The 19,399-nt window shown below is 39.6% G+C and overlaps 1 protein-coding gene across 1 annotated transcript; it reads left to right on the forward strand.

Annotated features, from left to right (window-relative positions):
* Positions 1-265: 265 nt before the first annotated feature.
* LOC134346330 (proteinase-activated receptor 1-like) lies at positions 266-14,169 on the forward strand. The gene is made up of 2 exons (XM_063047680.1): positions 266-2,336; positions 11,462-14,169. The coding sequence occupies exons 1-2, from the start codon at positions 2,270-2,272 to the stop codon at positions 12,667-12,669; spliced, it is 1,275 nt and encodes a 424-aa protein (XP_062903750.1). The 5' UTR covers positions 266-2,269; the 3' UTR covers positions 12,670-14,169.
* The last annotated feature ends 5,230 nt before the right edge of the window (positions 14,170-19,399 follow it).

A 19,399-nucleotide genomic window follows, 5' to 3' on the forward strand; every position in this document is an offset into this window, starting at 1 on the left:
ACTGTGACATGCGATCTATATGTAGATAATTTGAAATTATACGTACCTTCATCAGTAAATCTAAAGCAATTAATTCAAATAGTAGAACTATTTTCTAAGGGTACTTCAGATTACGTACTTTAAATTAGATAAGTGCAAAACATTAAACATAAAGAAAGGGACAATAGAGCCAGTAGAATATAAGACAAGGCAACGGGATACAATACAACAAATAGATTATATGAAACATACAAGTCTCTGGGATATCAACAAGCAAAGAAAATAGATTTTAGTGCGATAAGGGAAAAACATTTGCCAGAAATTACTTCAAGGTTTCAGAAATTCTGTCAAACTGGTCAATAGTAAAAATATAACAAAGGCAATGAATACTTTCACTATATCCATATTAACATATTCGTTTGGTATAATACTGATCAGGTCCAAAACTGACCTAAAAAATTTACAAAGAAATATAAGAACTGAAATGACAAATTTTAGAAAACACTAAGTACACTTAGATTAACGCTACCTATGACAGAAGGAGGAAGAGGAATAACAGACACTAACAAATTACACAACAAACAGATAAAATTTCTAAGGAAATTTTTTCATCAATGAAAACAGGATCCAGCACCCCACGCAAGCATATGCAAATCTGATAGGAAGTACACACCACTAAACTTAAATGAGCACAACACAGAAAATGAAGGAATTATCACTACAGAAGAAAAAGTTAACCAATGGAAGACCGTGACCCTCCATGGAAGACATCCCCACAATCTGAACAGACTAGATGTTGAGAAGGAAGCCTTGATCAGCTGTCTCAGAATTGGAAACCTCTTCCCAGAAACGGGGGGGGGGGGGTGTGGGGGGGAGATTACATTCCTTGCGGCAATACATGGCCAAGTGGTTAAAATATACATCTATCAGAAATACATAAAAGGCCAACAAATTCAAGATGATAAATGCAGAAAATGCTAAGAGAAACTAGAATCAATCCAACACATTATAGGAACCTGCAGCAATTTAACTCAATCTGATTACTTACATAGGCACAATCAAGTGGCAAACATCGTTCACCAAAATCTTGCTTTAAAATATAAACTCATAAAGGACACCATATCTTACTATAAATCTAAGCCTGATCCAGTTTTAGAGTCAGAGTCACACAAATTATATTATGACCAATCCATTACTACAGATAGGGCAATCCATAAGAACCATCCAAATATCATATTACAGAATAAACAGGCTACAACAACTTACTAAATAGATATAGCCATTCCAAACACACATAACATACAGAAATTAACAAGTGAAAATCACCAGAAATGTGCTAAATTAAAAGAGGAAATTGAGAGACTATGGAACATGAACAGGGTATGCATTGTCTGGATAGTAGTATCTAAAACTGCTAGCATCTCAAAGTCACTACGCAATAGCATTAAACAATTAGGCTTACAGGTATAAAATTTATGTAAATCTCCAGAAAGCCACAATGAATACTCCAATAGTTCCTAGCAAATTGAGAAATGAACGTGGTTGGCTATGCCTGTACGTCAGGTTGTCAGCTTGAATTGAGAGAAAAAAATAAAAATACAATAATAATAATAATAATAAATAAGTAATGGTGAGAACATGAGTTGCAGAGTCATTGGAAGTGAGTCCATAGTTTGAGTTCGGCGTCGTGGTGAGTGAAGTTGTCCACTCTGGTTCAGGTGCCCGATGGTCGACCCGTTCCCGAACCTGGTGAAGTGGGACTTAAAGCTTCTAAAATAATCTCCTGCCCGATGGTAGTAGAGAGAAGAGGGCATGGCCTGGAACGCGTGGTCTTTGGTGATTGATGCTGCTTTCTTGTGACGACGCTCCCTCTAACTATACTCAATGGTGGGGAGGCATTACCTTCTGTGTGGACTTTCTGTAGCCTTTTTCGCTTTATCTCTTTTCCGGTTTTTAATCTCTAATTTTATCCCCGGGTTTTGCTGAAAGGTTAACGTTGTTTCTCCCTCCGAAGCAATTGAAACATGTTGCCTTAAATAGGCTCCGGAAACAGCGAAGTTGTGAAAGCTGTTGGAATCAGCTACCGCCAGCGAGGTGCGGGACTGGAGGGAGCTGCGCTCACCCTGTGAACTCCAGCCTCGTCAGCTCCGACTCTACAGGGAAGAGCACAGAGCTAGCTCCGAGTTGCCTGCGGATTTATCCAGCGCGGATCGGGGAAAAGGCGGTCATCCTTTATACACGCAGTCCAAGCCGGATTGTAGAGGGAATTGTGAACTCCCGTTCCCTCGGGATGCCCTGGAAAGTTCAGCTTGTTGTGTGGGTCGCCCTGCTTCCCCTGGTTGCTGCTCTTCATTCAGGTAGGTGTGGTATCGCATCAAATTCGGAGTTTCCTATAGAGAGGGAATGGAAATAAAACAAATCACTTGAAGATGGTTGGAGGGAATCCTGTTGCAGGAGTTCGCCTCGAAGCATCGATCATCCATTTACCCCACAAGTGCTGCTTGAGCCGCGCGGCAGGGGGGCTGATTTGCTTTGTTGCTCCAGATTGCAGCATCTGCCATCTCTCGTGTTTCCAGTTATATCTTGTATAAATATTTCAGCGCGCGATCTGCCCTAGTCAGCGAGACCAGTTACCAGCGCCTCACAAAAAAATGAAATGTCTGATGCCCGGCCGGGAAGGTGAGGAACGGGTAGAGAGAGAGATGCAGCCGCCGGACTGATACTTTCCCCCGTTTGCCCACAGAGCAAAAGACTGATTTGGGGATAAGGGTCAGACGGTGACTGTGCAACTCCGAAGTCCAGACAGCCCAACTCTTAGTTTGCTACGGTCGTCCTGCACGGTGTTAGAATGTGGGCAGACAATGCCTTTTGAACCTCGTCCAAGGCTTTTCGTTGTCATACAGGTTAGCAAGTAAACAGCTGGCGCCTACGAAGACGCACATTCCAAAAGACAAACTATATTTTAAACAGAAACGTTGAAAATGCGTGGCGCACTGAGGGCCTCAGTATTCCATTTATTTGAAGGGAACACAAAAAAGTGAGTAAGCGGATGTAGCGAACAGTTGGGAAGGCATGAAATTGTTAAGGCACAAGAGGATGTACTCAATCCATCAGATTTAGGCACATTTCAAACAGAAGCATCCTGCCAGTTCTGGCCCACCTACTTCCCATCTGCCCCCCCCCCCCGCCCCGCTCTTACCCTCAGTCCTGCCCCCAACCCATCCCCCTCCCCACAACACTCCTAACCTCAGTCAGGCATTTGTTGCCGTCATTCCAGATACTGAGAAGTATTTAGAAATGGGGACTCGAGAAACTCAGAATCTAAAGCAAAAAAAACACAAACTGCTAGAGTTGCTGCGGGTCGAGCAGCGTCTGTGGAGGCAAACAGGTAGTCAACATTCCGGGTGGACACCATGCATCAGGACTTGTTTTGAAATGACTGGTAATTTGCAATAGCAGAGGGCAACGTTGTGTAAAATCTTCCCCAGCATCGCCGTTATTTATTCATTAGTCAGGTGTTGTCAACTATTACTGTTCAAGACTGCAAACAGGTTTATTTTGCAAGTACTATTAACTCGGGCCACTCAACCCCGTTCCTTGGATCAACACTTACGGTCCTGACCTAAATAAAATGAAAAACCTTCACATACGCCTGAAATTTACTTGAAACATATCACAAATCCCGCAGTGTGTAAAGAACAAAATAGGTTGTTGACTCGTCTACCATGAAATATTTGACACGTTCTACAGTTGTACTTGGTCGAAGGTGGATCCTTGCCTGTCTATGAGAATTCATACTATGTGGTTGCCTACTTCAAGGAATTGAGTTGTTTTCCCATCGCTAACAACTCAGACAGGGCAAATGAAAGCACATGCGAGCAAACAGATATCGCACGCCTGAAATGGAACATGACTCATTAACTGTGGCTAAAGAGTAATTGTTAAATGTTTTCAGAGATTTTCCAGATGTCCTTCCAGCTTGTGTGGATTTAATAGGGGGCGGGGTGAGGGCGGCATCTCCGAGAACCTGTGTTTCATGAGATTCCTGGACTTTTCGGGGGAGAAAAAACAAGTAGTGTATTTTTTAAACAGGAGATTCTGCAGATGCTGGAAATCCAGAGCAACACACAAAATGCTGGAGGAACTCAGCAGGTCAGGCAGCAAGTATGAAAATTAATTAACAGTCAATATTTCGGCCGAAACCCTTTACAGTATCAGAACTTAAAACAGGAGTGCAAATACGAGGAAATCTGCAGATGCTGGAATTTCAAGCAACACACATAAAAGTTGCTGGCGAACTTTTAAAACAGGAGTGGGTTTTTCTTTTGCCTCATTTCTCAAAGCTATTTTGCTACAGCTATTCATTTTGAGGTCTGGGAGTTGGAAATAGAAACCTGAGGATTTAAAGAAAATATATAGCTGCTGGACGTGGGGATGGGATTTGCGTAAACAAAAGTGGAAAACAACGATAGAAAACAACAGAGAAGTACCATTAAGTACCATTCAGTCAATAAAGAACTGTAACACAGTATGTAGCTGAGATGGAGGAAATATTTGACATTGACAATTGCCATTGCCATTATATGTAGCATTTACAAGATGTGTAATATATAAATAGTTGCATTCACAGAAAAACAAAGAAAAATGAAAAGGACCAAATCAATGTCTAATCAATCAATTCGAAGATTATAATTCTATTTATTTTCTGAAAAATTCTACTGACAAGTGTTAAATACTTTTGACTTTTCACTTTTAGATTATTTTCGTTTAAAGTTTTTCTTTGGATATTTTTTCTCTCTGAAAGCTAAACCAGATGTTGAAACTTCTGTTAACTTTTTAATTGCATTCAGGATGGGATGAACATTTTAGTGAAGTAATCTTGGGTGTATATAAAATAAAAATATACCAATGGGTTAAATATTGAAATGAGTAGAGATATGGAGCATGTTGAACAAGACCAGAAAGAAAAATTAATACTTTAATGAACTCAAAACAATTCCTCATGGTTCTGAGATAGTTTTAATCAAACAAAAAATGATTTTATGCTGGTAAGATGAAGAATGCCTTCCAGTCTCTTCATTTTATAGTATAATCACAATGCAGTGTTTCATGATCCAATTGAACAATCTAATTGGGTGGAGTAATAGAAACTAGTTGTTTATCAAGAAACTAGGTACGGTTAGAGCTCTTGAAAATTACAAGGTTGCTAGGAAAGAGTGAAAGAATGGAATTAGGAGAGCCAGAAGGAGCCATGAGAAGGATTAAGGAAAACCCCAAGGCATTCTACGCGTATGTGAAGAACAAGAGGATGAGCCATGTGAGAATAGGACCAATCAGGAGCGAGAGTGGAAACATATGCCTGGAGTCGGAGGAGGTAGCGGAGGTATTTAATGAATACCTTGCTTCAGTATTCACCAGGGAAAAAGGCCTTGGCAATTGTGGGCATGACTTAACAGCGGACATAAACATTTCAGCATATAGACATTAAGAAAGAGGATGTGCTGGAGCTTTTGAAAAGCATTAAGTTAGATAAGTCATGGGACTTGGGGGATATGAGTCAGTTTTATCGATGGGACTTTATTTACATGAATTAAATCATTTGATATAATATATTATTCTAAACTCAAGGATAGGTGGCTTTGAGTATAATTCACCTAAATTTTAAATTTCCCAATTTCCTGCTAGTTTAGACAATTATACAAATTGTGATGGAATCTAGTGCAAAACTATTGTAATAACTGAAAGCAACACACACAAAATGCTGGAGGAACTCAGCAAGCCAGGCAGCATCTGTGGAAAAGAGTGAACAGTCAATGTTGCAGGCACTAGAGAGAGAGCTGAGAAGTTGGAGTAAGAAGGTGGGGGAGGGGAGGAAGAAGTGCAAGGAGATAGGTGGGAGGTGAAACTGGGGGAGGGTTGAGGATAGACGAGCATGGAAGAAAGGGAAGCAGGAGCAGCACCAGAGGGAAGTGATGGGCAGGTAAGGAGGTAAGGTGAGAGAGGAAAACATAACTGGGGAATGGTGAAGGAGGAGGGGGGCAATTACCGGAAGTCCAAGAAATTGATGTTCATGCCATCAGGTTGGAGGCTATCCAGATGGAATACGAGGTATTGCTCCTCCACCGTGAGTGTGGCCTCATCACAGCAGTAGAGGAGGCCAAGGACTGACATATTGGAATGGGAATGGGAAGTAGAATTGAAACGGGTGGCGACTGGAGATCCAGCTTTTTCTGGCAGACAGAGCATAGGTGCTCAGCAAAGCAATCTCTCAATCTACTTGGGATTTCACCGAAATACAGGAGACCACACAAAGAACACTGGATACAGTAAGTGACCCCGGCAGACTCGCAGGTGAAGTGTCGCCTCACCTGGAGGGACTATTTGGAGCCCTGAATGGTAGTGAGGGAGGAGGTGTAGGAGCAGGTGTAGCACTTGTTCTGCTTGCAAGGATAAGTACCCGGAGGGAGATCAGTGGGGAGGGCTGAGTGGACAAGGGAGATAACAGCATCTTTCCTCCGAAAATTTTTATGGCCTGAATCTTGTTTTCCTGTATTTTTCGGCAAAACACATTAATTCTCATGTAATTCAAATGTCTATCGTTCTCTGCCTTGAACATATTCAATGGCTATGCCTCCATAGCTTTCAGGGTAAAGAACACTAAGGGAAGAAATTTGCTTCACTGGCCTCTTACCTGGTCTAGCCCTTATTCTACTGCACGTTCTCATTTAAGACATACTGTTTACTTTTTCCTCCTTTTAGTCATAGTCATCGTCATAGTTTATTCATCTCGGGGGAAATTGGTTTTCGTTACAGTTGCACCATAAATAATAAATAGTAATAGAACCATAAATAGTTAAATAGTAATATGGAAATTATGACAGTAAATTATGAAATAAGTCGAGGACCAGCCTATTGGCTCAGGGTGCCTGACCCTTCAAGGGAGGAGTTGTAAAGTTTGATGGCCACAGGCAGGAATGACTTCCTATGACGCTCTGTGTTGCATCTCGGTGGAATGAGTCTCCAGCTGAATGTACTCCTGTGCCCAGCCAGTACGTTATGTAGTGGATGGGAGACATTGACCAAGATGGCATGCAACTTAGACAGCATCCTCTTTTCAGACACTACCGTCAGAGAGTCCAGTTCCATCCCCACAACATCACTGGCCTTACGAATGAGTTTGTTGATTCTGTTAATGTCTGCTACCCTCAGCCTGCTGCCCCAGCACACAACAGCAAACATGATAGCACTGGCCACAATACTTTTCAAAAGTATTACAGCTATGTAAATGGATACAAACACTTTGAAGCTCGCATATTCAATATTTTGGGTTAGATTATTTCTATTTATTTTTATATTACTGCATAAATAGTTTATGAACATTTCTACTAATGCAAAATTAGAGGCTAGAGTGTCAACCAATCAAATTTCACACAAGGATTTAGAATGTAAGATTGCTGATTTGGCATGAGAATAATCTTTTTGCAAATCTGAAGTGCTTTGAGGTTTTTTTGTCTACTTAGAGATTTCTTGCAAATGGATTTAGTAATTGGTGAACAACTTTTGGCATACATATATTCTGGTGTGCAAGCTCACATTTCAGTAGACCTCTATTCAAAACAATAGACATTGTCAATCCAATTACCCACATTTTTTAGCCTGCAGATACAAGCTAAAGTATTTTTCTTTATTGTGAAGAAGTTGGCAAATCAGAGCTAGGTAAGTAAATTAATTCAGAAGACATTTCTCATTGGTGAATGGAATTAATCATTCATTTTACAATTTATATATAAAATGCATTTTCTTAAACTTTTTCAAAGTTTGTTGTTCTAGGTTGATAACCATTATCAGTAACAGAAATTGAAAGGTACAGTAGTTACTCATATAAATTAAATATTGCATTGCCAATAGCTTGAATGAGCTAATACATTTGCCAGATTATAATGATCTGTTGTAAAATAAAATTGTTTAATTTTCAGTTCAATTCCATGAAAACTGTTTGACAACACAGCTGTTTCCTGACGAATGTATGCTTTATTGATTTAAACATAATTTTAGGCATTTATACGTAATTGAAAGGAATGGAGATTATATAGTGGAACTTCAATCAGATCTCTGAAACCGTGATTCCAAAATGCTGACATTGGAGAAGATAAGAGTCTTGTCAATGAAGTAACTACAAGATATGAACAAGTATAATTATTAAAGTACACATTTCAATGAACAATATAATCCTGATATGGCCAGTCAGAAACTCACTGGGTGTTAATGAGTTGGGTTCCTATATGAAATTGATCAGGAAATAAAAGGTACAGTTTTAATTTTAGGTTTAGATTTAGAAATACAGCCCAGTAACAGGCCCTTCAGATCCAATGAGCACTTGCTGCCCAATTACATCCAGGTGACCAGCTATCCTACTAATCCACATATATTTGGAATATGGGAGTACCCAGAGGAAACCCACACAGTCACAGGAAGAATGTACGAATTCCATACAGACAGCAGTGGAATTGAAGCCAGGTTGCTATGCTACAGTGCTACCCCCATTTTAACTTTAGGAACAGCTTCTCGCCCTCCGCCATGAGATTTCTGAATTGTCCATGAACTCATCAACACTGTTCCTCTTTTGCACTATTTACTATTTATTTAATTTTAATGCACTGTACTGCTGCCACAAAAAAAAAACAAATTTATTCCATATGTCAGTGATAGTAAACTTGATTCTGATTTATCAAAACTATTTGGTCTCAGTGACCAAAAATTATCTGAAGCAAAGGACAACCAAGAACAAATATACTAGACAACAAAGTTTTTGCTACCTGAACACTTTAGGGGTATCTTATGGACCTTGGGCTGCTGATCTTGAAAATCATCATGAAATTTACCTATCACATAGCAGTTTTTTGAAATCGTCTATATTTGTTATTTCATTCTTTTTTTTTTCTTTTTCAATTCTTTTTAGTTTCATAAAAATATACATAACATGGTAGTAGTACAAAGTTATTGGGAATACATTGTTATAATTAACATGAGTGATTATAAAGCCAGATAACACTTAAATGATAAAACTCCCAATCATATAGGATACAAATGAATAATATAAAACAAAGAAAAATATCCTTAAAAAAGTCATGATAAAGGAAACCCCCCCCCCAAAAAAAACTAATCTAAACAGAAGCTAAAAAAAAAAGACCTAGGCTGTTTTGTAACATCATAAAAAAAGGGAGAAAAGAAAACCTTAGTGTCAACGACTCCGTTCCCCTCAACCAACATTACAGAGAAGTAAAGCAAGTTTGGAAATGGTCAGATTACATCATATGAAAATGCTGAATAAATGGCCTCCAAGTCTTTTCGAATTTAATGGAGGGGTCATAAACAACACTTCTAATTTTTTCCAAATTTAAACACAACATAGTTTGAGAAAACCAATGAAATATGGTAGGAGGATTAATCAATTTCAATTCATAATTCAAGTCAATTAAAATTTTGCCAACAATATAAGCTGAAAAGTTTTAATCTTGGCCTGGGCTCACTTAGGATGCTGTATGACAAACAGGTTTTAGAAAAAACAAAACATTGGCTCTGGAGGAGGTAGCTGAAGACGCTATTGACACACAAGCCAGGAACGGAAAATGATACTGATACTGATATAGATTTGGAATCCTTTACGTTAAGTGAGCCAAATTTGATAACTCGATCTGAGTTAAATGACGTGGTCAGAGACTTAGGTGTGTCAAAGGCAAAAGCAGAATTACTGGGTTCAATACTGCAAGGATGGAATCTGCTGTCACCAGGCACAAAAATTTCTTTGAAGGATTTCAATATTTGAGACAGGTGTTTGCCAGAATAACTGATGCCAAGATTAAGGAAGGTATTTTTGTTGGTCCGCAAATCAAACAGGTCATCAATGACAGGCAATTCAAATAACTTCTAGTGAAACTGGAGAAAAATCACATGCAAGACATTCAAGGTTGTTGTTGAAAATTTTCTTGGCAACTCCAGAGCACCAAACTTCATGCAGCTGGTCAACAACATGCTTCAAGCATATAAAAGTATGAAGTGCAACATGTCACTAAAAATTGATTTTCTGCATTCCCATTTACACTTCTTCCCTGGAAATCTTGGCACTGTCAGTGACAAGCATGGTGAAAGGTTTCACCAGGACATTGCAATCATGGAGAAATGGTATCAGGGCAACTGGAATCCATCAACGCTGGCTGATTATTGTTGGACATTTGTGCAGAAAAAACCTCAGACACTGAGTACAAGTGAAAATCATCAACAAAATATTTTAGCTTAGTTGAACAATTGCAAACTGTTTGCACTGTTATGCCATTTAAATGCATTATGTGTTGTTAAGAAGGCGAATGGTGTGTTGGCCTTCATCAACCACGGGATTGAGTTCAAGAGCCGTGAGGTATGTTAGGGCGATAGAAGGCCTTAGTGAGGCCCCACTTGGAGTACTGTGTTCAGTTCTGGTCACCTCATTACAGGAAGGATGTGGATGCTATAGAGAGAGTGCAGAGGAGATTTATAAGGATGTTGCCTGGATTAGAGAGCATGCATTATGAGAACAGGTTAAGTGAACTTGGCCTTTTCTCCTTGGAGCAAAAGAGGATGAGGGGTGACCTGATAGAGATGAGGAGAGGCATTGATCGTGTGGATAGCCAAAGGCTTTTTCCCCAGGGCTGAAATGGCTAACACAGGGGGGCATAGTTTTAAGGTGCTTGGAAGCAGGTACAAGGGGGATGTCAAAGCTAAGTTTTTCCACACAGAGTGTGATGGGTGCATGGAATGTACTGCCAGCGATGGTGGTAGAGGAGGATACAATAGGATCTTTTAAGAGCCTCTTAGATAGATACATAGAAAAATAGAGAGCTATGCAGTAAGGACATTCTAGGAAGCTTCTAGAGTAGGTTACGTGGTCGGCACCTTATTGTGGGCCGAAGGGCCTGTAATGTGCTGTAACTTTTCTATGTTCTATATTCAATAAAAGTTAGTTTCTTGTTTCTCCAAAATCCTACATTTTACAGTAGTCTTGCAATTATATTTGTCTTCAGCTTTAAGTGCTCTATCACAAACAAACAAAAATTCTGAGGAGGTAACACTTTAGAAAAAAAATGTTGTCCAGTGTAGCAGGCAGATCACTGGGTGTCTACACCTTCAAGCTCCAGTCTCCTCTGGAATCCTGGCTCACAGCACTTCATAATTGAGGCACTTGCTGGGAATTTTCTCCATATTAGTGGATTGCTAACTGATTACAGTAGATTAACAGAAATCCGAAATAAAAGCTTTATGATTTTTGTAAACATTGCTTTTGGTTGTTCCTCTGTTCCAGGAGAGCCTAATAATCCATTATCTTGCATAACTTGGGCTCTTTCAATGCTTGGCAATTCATGAATTTAATGTACATGAGAAATTAATGTTTTTATAGCTTATTAATTCAGAAAATGACAATTTCATACTTGTTATTTTTGGTTTTCAGGGAACCATTCACAAGATAAACTTGGACTCAGAACCTTTTCAGGTAGGATTTTGGATCCTGACCCTGGTGAATATATCGATCTTGAAGGGAAAATTGAAGATGAGGGTTCGGGCCAATATGATGGAAGCGGACTCGGAGGAGGATTTGGATTGGATGCAAATAGATCCGATGTGCTCAGTAAAGGCTCCAAGAAACTCCAATTGGTCATCTCTGCCTCAGCAAGAGGATATCTAAGCAGCCAATGGATTACTGTATTTATCCCCTCTGTCTACACCATTATTTTTGCAGTCGGGCTGCTTTTCAACTGTACCGCAATCATAACTATTCACTTAAGAATGAAATTTGACAAGCCAACTATAATTTACATGTTAAATTTGGCCCTGGCAGATTTATTATTTGTGCTGTTGCTTCCATTGAAGATCTCCTACTATATTTCTGGTAATGACTGGAGTTTTGGTTCTTTCCTCTGCCGATTGGTCAATGGCGGGTTTTATGCTTACATGTACTGTTCAGTGTTACTGATGATGTGTATTAGCATTGAGCGATTTATTGCTGTCGTTTTTCCATTAAGATCGTCCTCCTGGAGGAGCCCACAGCGCGCGTTGGGACTTTGCGTCATCATGTGGCTTTTAGCCATTGGTGGTGCAATGCCTCTTTTCTTCATTGAGCAAACAGTGTACATCACTAATCTGAAAATTACAACTTGCCATGATGTGCTTCCCCCCTCTACCCTAAAAAGTTACTTCACCTATTACTTTCCCATTCTGTGTGCTCTTTTCTTTGTCATTCCCCTGGTGGTGACCACAGTCTGTTATGTGGGTGTAATTTCAACCCTCTCTTCAACAACTGTCGCAAGCGAATGTAAGAAAACATCAGCCATCAATTTGGCTGTGATTGTGCTTTCAGTCTTCATTGTCTGCTTTGCACCATCTAATATCATTTTGCTCATACACTATCTTTATATTCAGCATGCAGCAAATGATGCCCTCTACTTTGCTTATATGCTGTGTGTGTGCATGGGCAGCTTGAGTTGTTGCCTTGATCCTCTGATTTATTATTATGCCTCATCGCTGTTCCGGAAGCAGTTTAAGAATCTTTTTCATTCCCAGGATGTTACTAAATCTGGGAGTAGTCAAACAGGATCCAAGAGCTGTAAAACAGCAAATACCCCTCTCAATGATAGTGCCTACAAAAAATTACTAATTTAAATTTATTACAGCACTCCCATCTTTTATTTTATTAGAGGTACAGTAAAATATATAAACTATCCTCTAATTTTTTTTAGCTTCGTTGTATTTTTATGCTCGTTGCTTTTTTTTTGTTTTATCTACATCTATCTTGTGATAAAATATGATGTAATTAAAACTTACCAATTTTGGTAATATTTCATTTTGCACATTATATTTGTTGAGTACATTTAGAATATCGTTATCAGCACAATTTCACTACCACTCAGTGTAAATATTGCTTACACACTTTATTGCACATTTCATACAGTTTAATATTAGTTACATGCTTATCTGGATCGTGGGGTTTGATTAAAACCAGCCTCTATACTTCGTTGCTCTTGACCTATACTAGGGGTAGGCGACCTACCCACGAAGATCCGGCCCACGAAGGTATTTTGACTGGCCCGCGAGCAAATATTGGGATACTATGCTTATCCGGCCCGTGAGCGATTTTTCCTTATTCTGAGTGTTTCACGCGACCACACTGATGGATGTGCATGGTGTCTTGTTACACTGGCCCCAGGTTCCGTTTTGTTCCAAACCAAACACTAGTATATATGAATGACGGGAAGGCAGATTACCTTATTAATATGTATAAGATACTCTGTGTACGCATAGGTTTTCCAATGGGATTGTTCAAATTTGTAAACAGAAACAGCGTCACTGTGTTTTAACAAGAAATCCATGCTAAATATCCAGATATTTACATGTACTATGATACTTGTTGAATAACTCACATTTCGAAATAAAATCGAAGAAAAAAATTCCAATGGCAATGAATGCAAAATGCAGGAAGGTAGACACTGAGTGCCAAAATTTCCAAGACACTTGGACACTAGATTACTTCTTCATCGAGCAAGCTGGGAAACCAGTATTTTTTTTTTGCGCTTATGGTCCAAGAATTGAGAAAAGAGTTTTCATCTTGTTTTGCTGATTTTCGCTTGCATGCAATTAAGTTCAAGCTATTTGCTACTCCATTTGATGTGGAAGTGGATACTGCATCAGAAATTTTTCAAATGGAATTGATTGAGATGCAGTGTGATGACATATTGAGATTGAAATTTCATTCTGAAGATGTGTCAGTGCTTGACCTCTATAGAAAGTATATTCATCCAAGTGGGAAGTATCCTTACTTAATGGACCATACAAATAAGATGGCATCATTGTTTGGCAGCACTTAACTATGTGAGCAATTATTTTCAAAAATGAAGCACACCAAGAACCATTTGAGAACAAGATTGACTGATGCCCATCTGGATAATGTCTTGCACTTGGCATCAACAAGTCTGACACCCAATATTGAGAAGTTTCAAGCAACAAACAGCATCAAGTTTCACATTGATTTATCGACTCTCTGCATTAAAATTTTCTTTTTTATTATACTTAATTTGCCACCATTCAATGCATCATGTTCATATGTTTTATGTTTAAAAGGTTCTTTGTGGCCTTTTAATAGATTCAAAAGATGGTAGAAATAAATTGCAACTAAACTGAGTTCTTTGATTACTAATTAGCATCCTTGGTCAAGTACAAATGATTTTCTATCATGTGTAATTCATTAATTTGAGGCAAAACATAATTAGATGTATTTAAATGGATAATTCCCATATTTCAAGTTTTTTAATGGCATTTATCTGTCCCACCATCTGCTCATTAATATGCGATCCGGCCCACAGAGGCAAAAAGGTTGCCGACCTCTGACCTATACTTTGCTTTGATATTTAGATCTGGTGCCACAGATTTAAATATCCCTGTTCATTGAAAAGCTGTGATCTAATTGCTTCCTCAGAAAATTAGATTCTGATTTATATGTTTTTCTATAAGTTCATAACTTATCAAAGCACCTGTAGTCAGACATTTTTTTCACACTTATAAGAAATTAAATACAACAGATCTCATGTTATTTTAGTGATGTAGATTAATGTGATCCAGGTAATCTATAACTTCACTTCTGGGATGTAGCCCGTTTGCACTATTCAGGCTTTGTACTGCACCTGCATTCGTCTATGCATTTTGCCTATCACATGCAAGAGAAAACTGAAAATGATGTGCCCAGAAACGGAATTACGTTATTTTTTTTCTGTATGCCAGAGGGATTAAATTTCAATGAAAAGTAATTCTCAGAGGAAATGCATGGGGTTATAGCACCAAGATGTCCACCACATTTCTTCCAGGTTCTCCAAGTACACAGTGCACTGACACACAGAATAATCTGGAGCTATGTAACCATATAACAATTACAGCACGGAAACAGGCGAACTCGGCCCTTCTAGTCCATGCAGAATTCTTACTCTCACCTAGTCCCACCAACCTGCACTCAGCCCATAACCCTCCATTCTCTTCCTGTCCATATAGCTGTCCAAGTTAACTTTAAACGACAACATCGAACCTGCCTCAACCACTTCTGCTGGAAGCTCGTTCCACACAGCTACCACTCTCTGAGTAAAGAAGTTCCCCCTCATGTTACCCCTAAACTTTTGCCCTTTAACTCTCAACTCATGTCCTCTTGTTTGAATCTCCCCCACTCTCAATGGAAAAAGTCTAGCCACTTCAACTCTATCTATCCCTCTCATAATTTTAAATACCTCTATCAAGTCCCCCCTCAACCTTATACGTTCCAAAGAATAAAGACCCAACTTGCTCAGCCTTTTTCATTGATGTAGCAGACCATCAATGTGTATCTAGGTCAATATGTGTGTCGGACAGATGCTATCATCTCCAGAAACCACTGATCTGTTCTTCAGATACCCCCAACACCAGAACTTTTACTTAATCTACCAACTGACCTCACTTCCCACCAACTCCCCAGTCATCATCATCTTCTTCTTTTTTGTTTTATGGCGGTTGGCAACCAGTTTTCAGTGCATTACCGCCACCTGCTAGACTTGTGGTGTTCCAACCAAATATGTCCTGGAGTTCTCTACTTTAAACAATCTAGTTCTGTCTGTCTGTCTGTCTGTATCTTGTTTTACGGCGGTTGGCATCCAGCTTAATGGTGCATTACTGCCACCCTCTGCTCCAGAATGTGCACTAGACATACATTCTAAATCCCTTCACCCAATCTCACACACACACACCTACACTTCACCCTCCCATCTTTGACCATCCTAGTATCCTATTCCTGTTTATTTGTCATATTCTATAAAAAAAACCCTGTACCCCTTAAAAACGCTAAAAATACCCGGACGTGCTCTCTCACCCATGCCCAGCAACCCTTTTAATGTGAATTCCTGCATCCCCAACTCCCTTAATTTATTTCTCATCATCTCTCTCTGTATCCCATACTTCCTGCAACTCAGAACTACATGTTCTACTGACTCCTCTTCCTGACATTCCTCACACAATCCTGTCTGGTGTTTCCCTATCATTTTCAATGTTTTGTTTAATGCACAGTGCCCCAGCCTTAACCTAGTCCACACAGTTTCCTCTCTTCTGTTTCCATTACCTACCCTAGTAACTGCAACACTCTTTTGTATTTGATATAAATGCTTCCCTTTCCCCTCCCTGTCCCATCTTTCTTGCCACATTCGGTTGACTTTTTCCCCAGATTACACACTTAACCTCTGCTTTACTGATACTAATGTGCATCTCCACATTTTCTTTCTTTAACGCCCGCTTTGCCAACTCATCCACCCTCTCATTCCCCTTCACCCCTACATGTGCTGGAACCCATAGAAATTTTACCTGACCTCCCTGATTTGCAATTCTTGTAACTAACTGAAGGACTTCATAAAGTACATCTTGCCGACTGTTTGTGTGAAAAGACCTTAAACTTGCTAGAACTGAGGATGAATCTGAACATATCAATGCTTTGGATGGTCTGGCTTTCTGCACCCATTGCAACGCAACCAACACTGCCAGCATCTCCACTGTAAACACCCCTAACTTATTAGATGTTCTTCTGCTGATTCCAATTTCTTTTGCTGGTATTACCACCCCAAACCCTGTCACTCCCGTCTCAGGTTCCTTCGCAACATCTGTATAAATGTGAGTATAATCACTATACTTTTCCATCACATGACAGTTAAATGCATTTACCAAATCTGTTTTATATCTTTCTTTCCTTTTTACCTCTAACAAATGCCAGTCTATGTCAGGCCATACAAGCTTCCATGGAGCTACAACCGGATAAACTACTGAAGGACTTATCCTCAGATCAAACACTCCACATTCTTTCGCGATATCATTCCCTACCTGACTAAAGGTATCCCTCTGAAACCTCCCATTTTCCCAGCACTCCTGCAACACTCCTTTAGTAGGGTGAGAATCATTGTGCCCCTGCAAGTTAGCCCAGTAGTTTGCCATCAGTTGCATCCTTCTTAGTTCCAAAGGCATTATTCCCATTTCTACCTGTAGGGCTGACACTGGTGACGTTTTAAAAGCCCCACTGCACACTCTCAAGGCCTGAGCCTGAATCACATCCAGTTTCCTTATAAGAGACCTAGCTGCTGATCCATATACTACATTTCCATAATCCAATACAGATCTTACTAAAGCCACATACATTCTCTTCAAAGCTGAACAACTTGCTCCCCATTCCCTACCAGTCAAACATCTCATCACATTTATTACTTTTTTACATTTCTCCTCAACTTTCCTGATATGGTCTGCCCATGTTAATCGTGAATCAAATATAACTCCCAGAAATTTAAATGATGCAACCCTTTCTAATTCAACCCCATACATCCTTAACTTCTTCCCTACCTCAACCCTTTTCCTGGTAAAAAATACAGTTTGAGTTTTATCTACTGAAAATCTACATCCCCAATCATAACCCCACTCCACCACTTCATCAATTGCTTCTTGTAGTTTCCTGATTATATGGTCCATGTTCCTGCCTCTTTTCCACAAGGCCCCATCATCCGCAAACAGTGACCTACCTATATCCACTGGTACCTTTGTGAAGACATCATTGATCATAATCATGAAAAGTAATGGGCTAATCACACTACCTTGAGGTGTGCCATTTTCCACTATGTACTGTTTTGATAATTCTGATCCAATCCGAACTTGAATTTTTCTACCAAACAAAAAATCTTTAATCCAATTAAAAACTCTCCCACCAATCCCCATCTTGTGCAGTTTAATTAATAATCCTTCCTTCCACATCATATCATAGGCTTTTTCAATGTCAAAGAACACTGCCACTACTGACTCTCTATTTGCCTGGGCCTTTCTTATTTCAGTCTCTAACATAATCACTGAGTCCATGGAATTCCTTCCCTTTCTAAAACCACTGATAACTTGCCAGCATTCCCCTTTTCTCAAGCTCATATGATAACCTTTCTGTTATCATCCTTTCCATTATCTTACATATACTTGATGTTAATGCAATTGGTCTGTAGCTAGTGGGTTTTGACAGATCCTTGCCAGGCTTCCTTATTGGAATTACTACTGCTTCTTTCCATGCACTTGGTAATCTTCCCTCCTCCCACACTCTGTTAGAAAAATGCAGCAACTTCAAGAGCGCTCCTTCTCCTAGATTTTTTAGCATCACAGAGCATATCAGATCTTTCCCTGGGGAGGTTGGTCTCGATCTCTTTATTGCTCTCACCATTTCTGCTAATGTAAATGGATCATCAATTATATCATCTGTTCCTTCCCTCCTGCTTAACACACCTGGGTGTTGGCTCATTATTCTTTCCCTTCTTCTTCTCCCTTCTTCAGACAAATTTTCTGAACTGTGTATCAGTACAAATGACTTGGCCATGACCTCAGCCTTATCCCTACTGGAGACTGCAGTTTCCTCCTCAGATAACATTACTGGATATTCCCATTCCCTTCTATCTCCTCCCATCCTCTTAATCATTCCCCATATCTCTCCCACAGGTGTTGTTCTTCCTACCTTGTCGCAAAAACTCCTCCAACTTGCCCTTTTAGCTTGACGTATAGTTCTTCTCACCACTGCCTGTGCTTTCTTATATTGAACCAAATGCTGCATATTATGGGTTCTTTTAACTAGCCTGAATGCTCTATTTCTGTTTTTTACAGCCTGACAACATTCCTCTGTCCACCATGGTACCAGTTTTCTATTCATCCTATTTTTACTCCTAGGTATAGATCCTTCTGCTGCCATGATAATTGCTGAAGTCACCTGACTGTTTAATTCATCTACATTTCCAGAAATATCAATCTTTGTCAACCCTTCTTCACTCAACTTCTGGAACTTACCCCAATCAGCTTTTTCAAACACCCACTTTGGGGTTCCGCCACCTGGTCTTACTTCAACTCTTTCACCCACTGAACACAAAACTGGGTAGTGATCACTTGATCACTGCCTACTGTTGAAGCAGTCCAAACTCCCCAGTTACTAATGCCAGCCAAGGTATTAGACACTAATGTAATATCTAACACTGACTCAGTTCCTGTTGTTATATCTATCCTTGTGCCGCTACCATCATTCATACACACCAAATCCCTTTCTTCCATCAAATCTTCAATTACCTTTCCATTTGGATCTGTAATCTGATCCCCCCATATTGCGCTATGAGCATTGAAATCTGCACACCACACTACTTTATGTCTGTTTTGTCCTTGTATCTTTAATAGGCTGTCCAAATCCAACCTTTTACATGGATTGTAGTAGTTAATTATAACCACTCCCTCCCCTCTCTCCCACACTTCCACCACTATGTATTCCTGATCATCTCCTTTCTCCAGTACCCTATATGGTATACCTTGCTTGATTAACATAGCACAACCCCCTCCT

The sequence above is a fragment of the Mobula hypostoma genome, chromosome 5 (genome assembly GCF_963921235.1).
Source record: "Mobula hypostoma chromosome 5, sMobHyp1.1, whole genome shotgun sequence".
Classification (NCBI taxonomy): Eukaryota; Metazoa; Chordata; class Chondrichthyes; order Myliobatiformes; family Myliobatidae; genus Mobula; species Mobula hypostoma.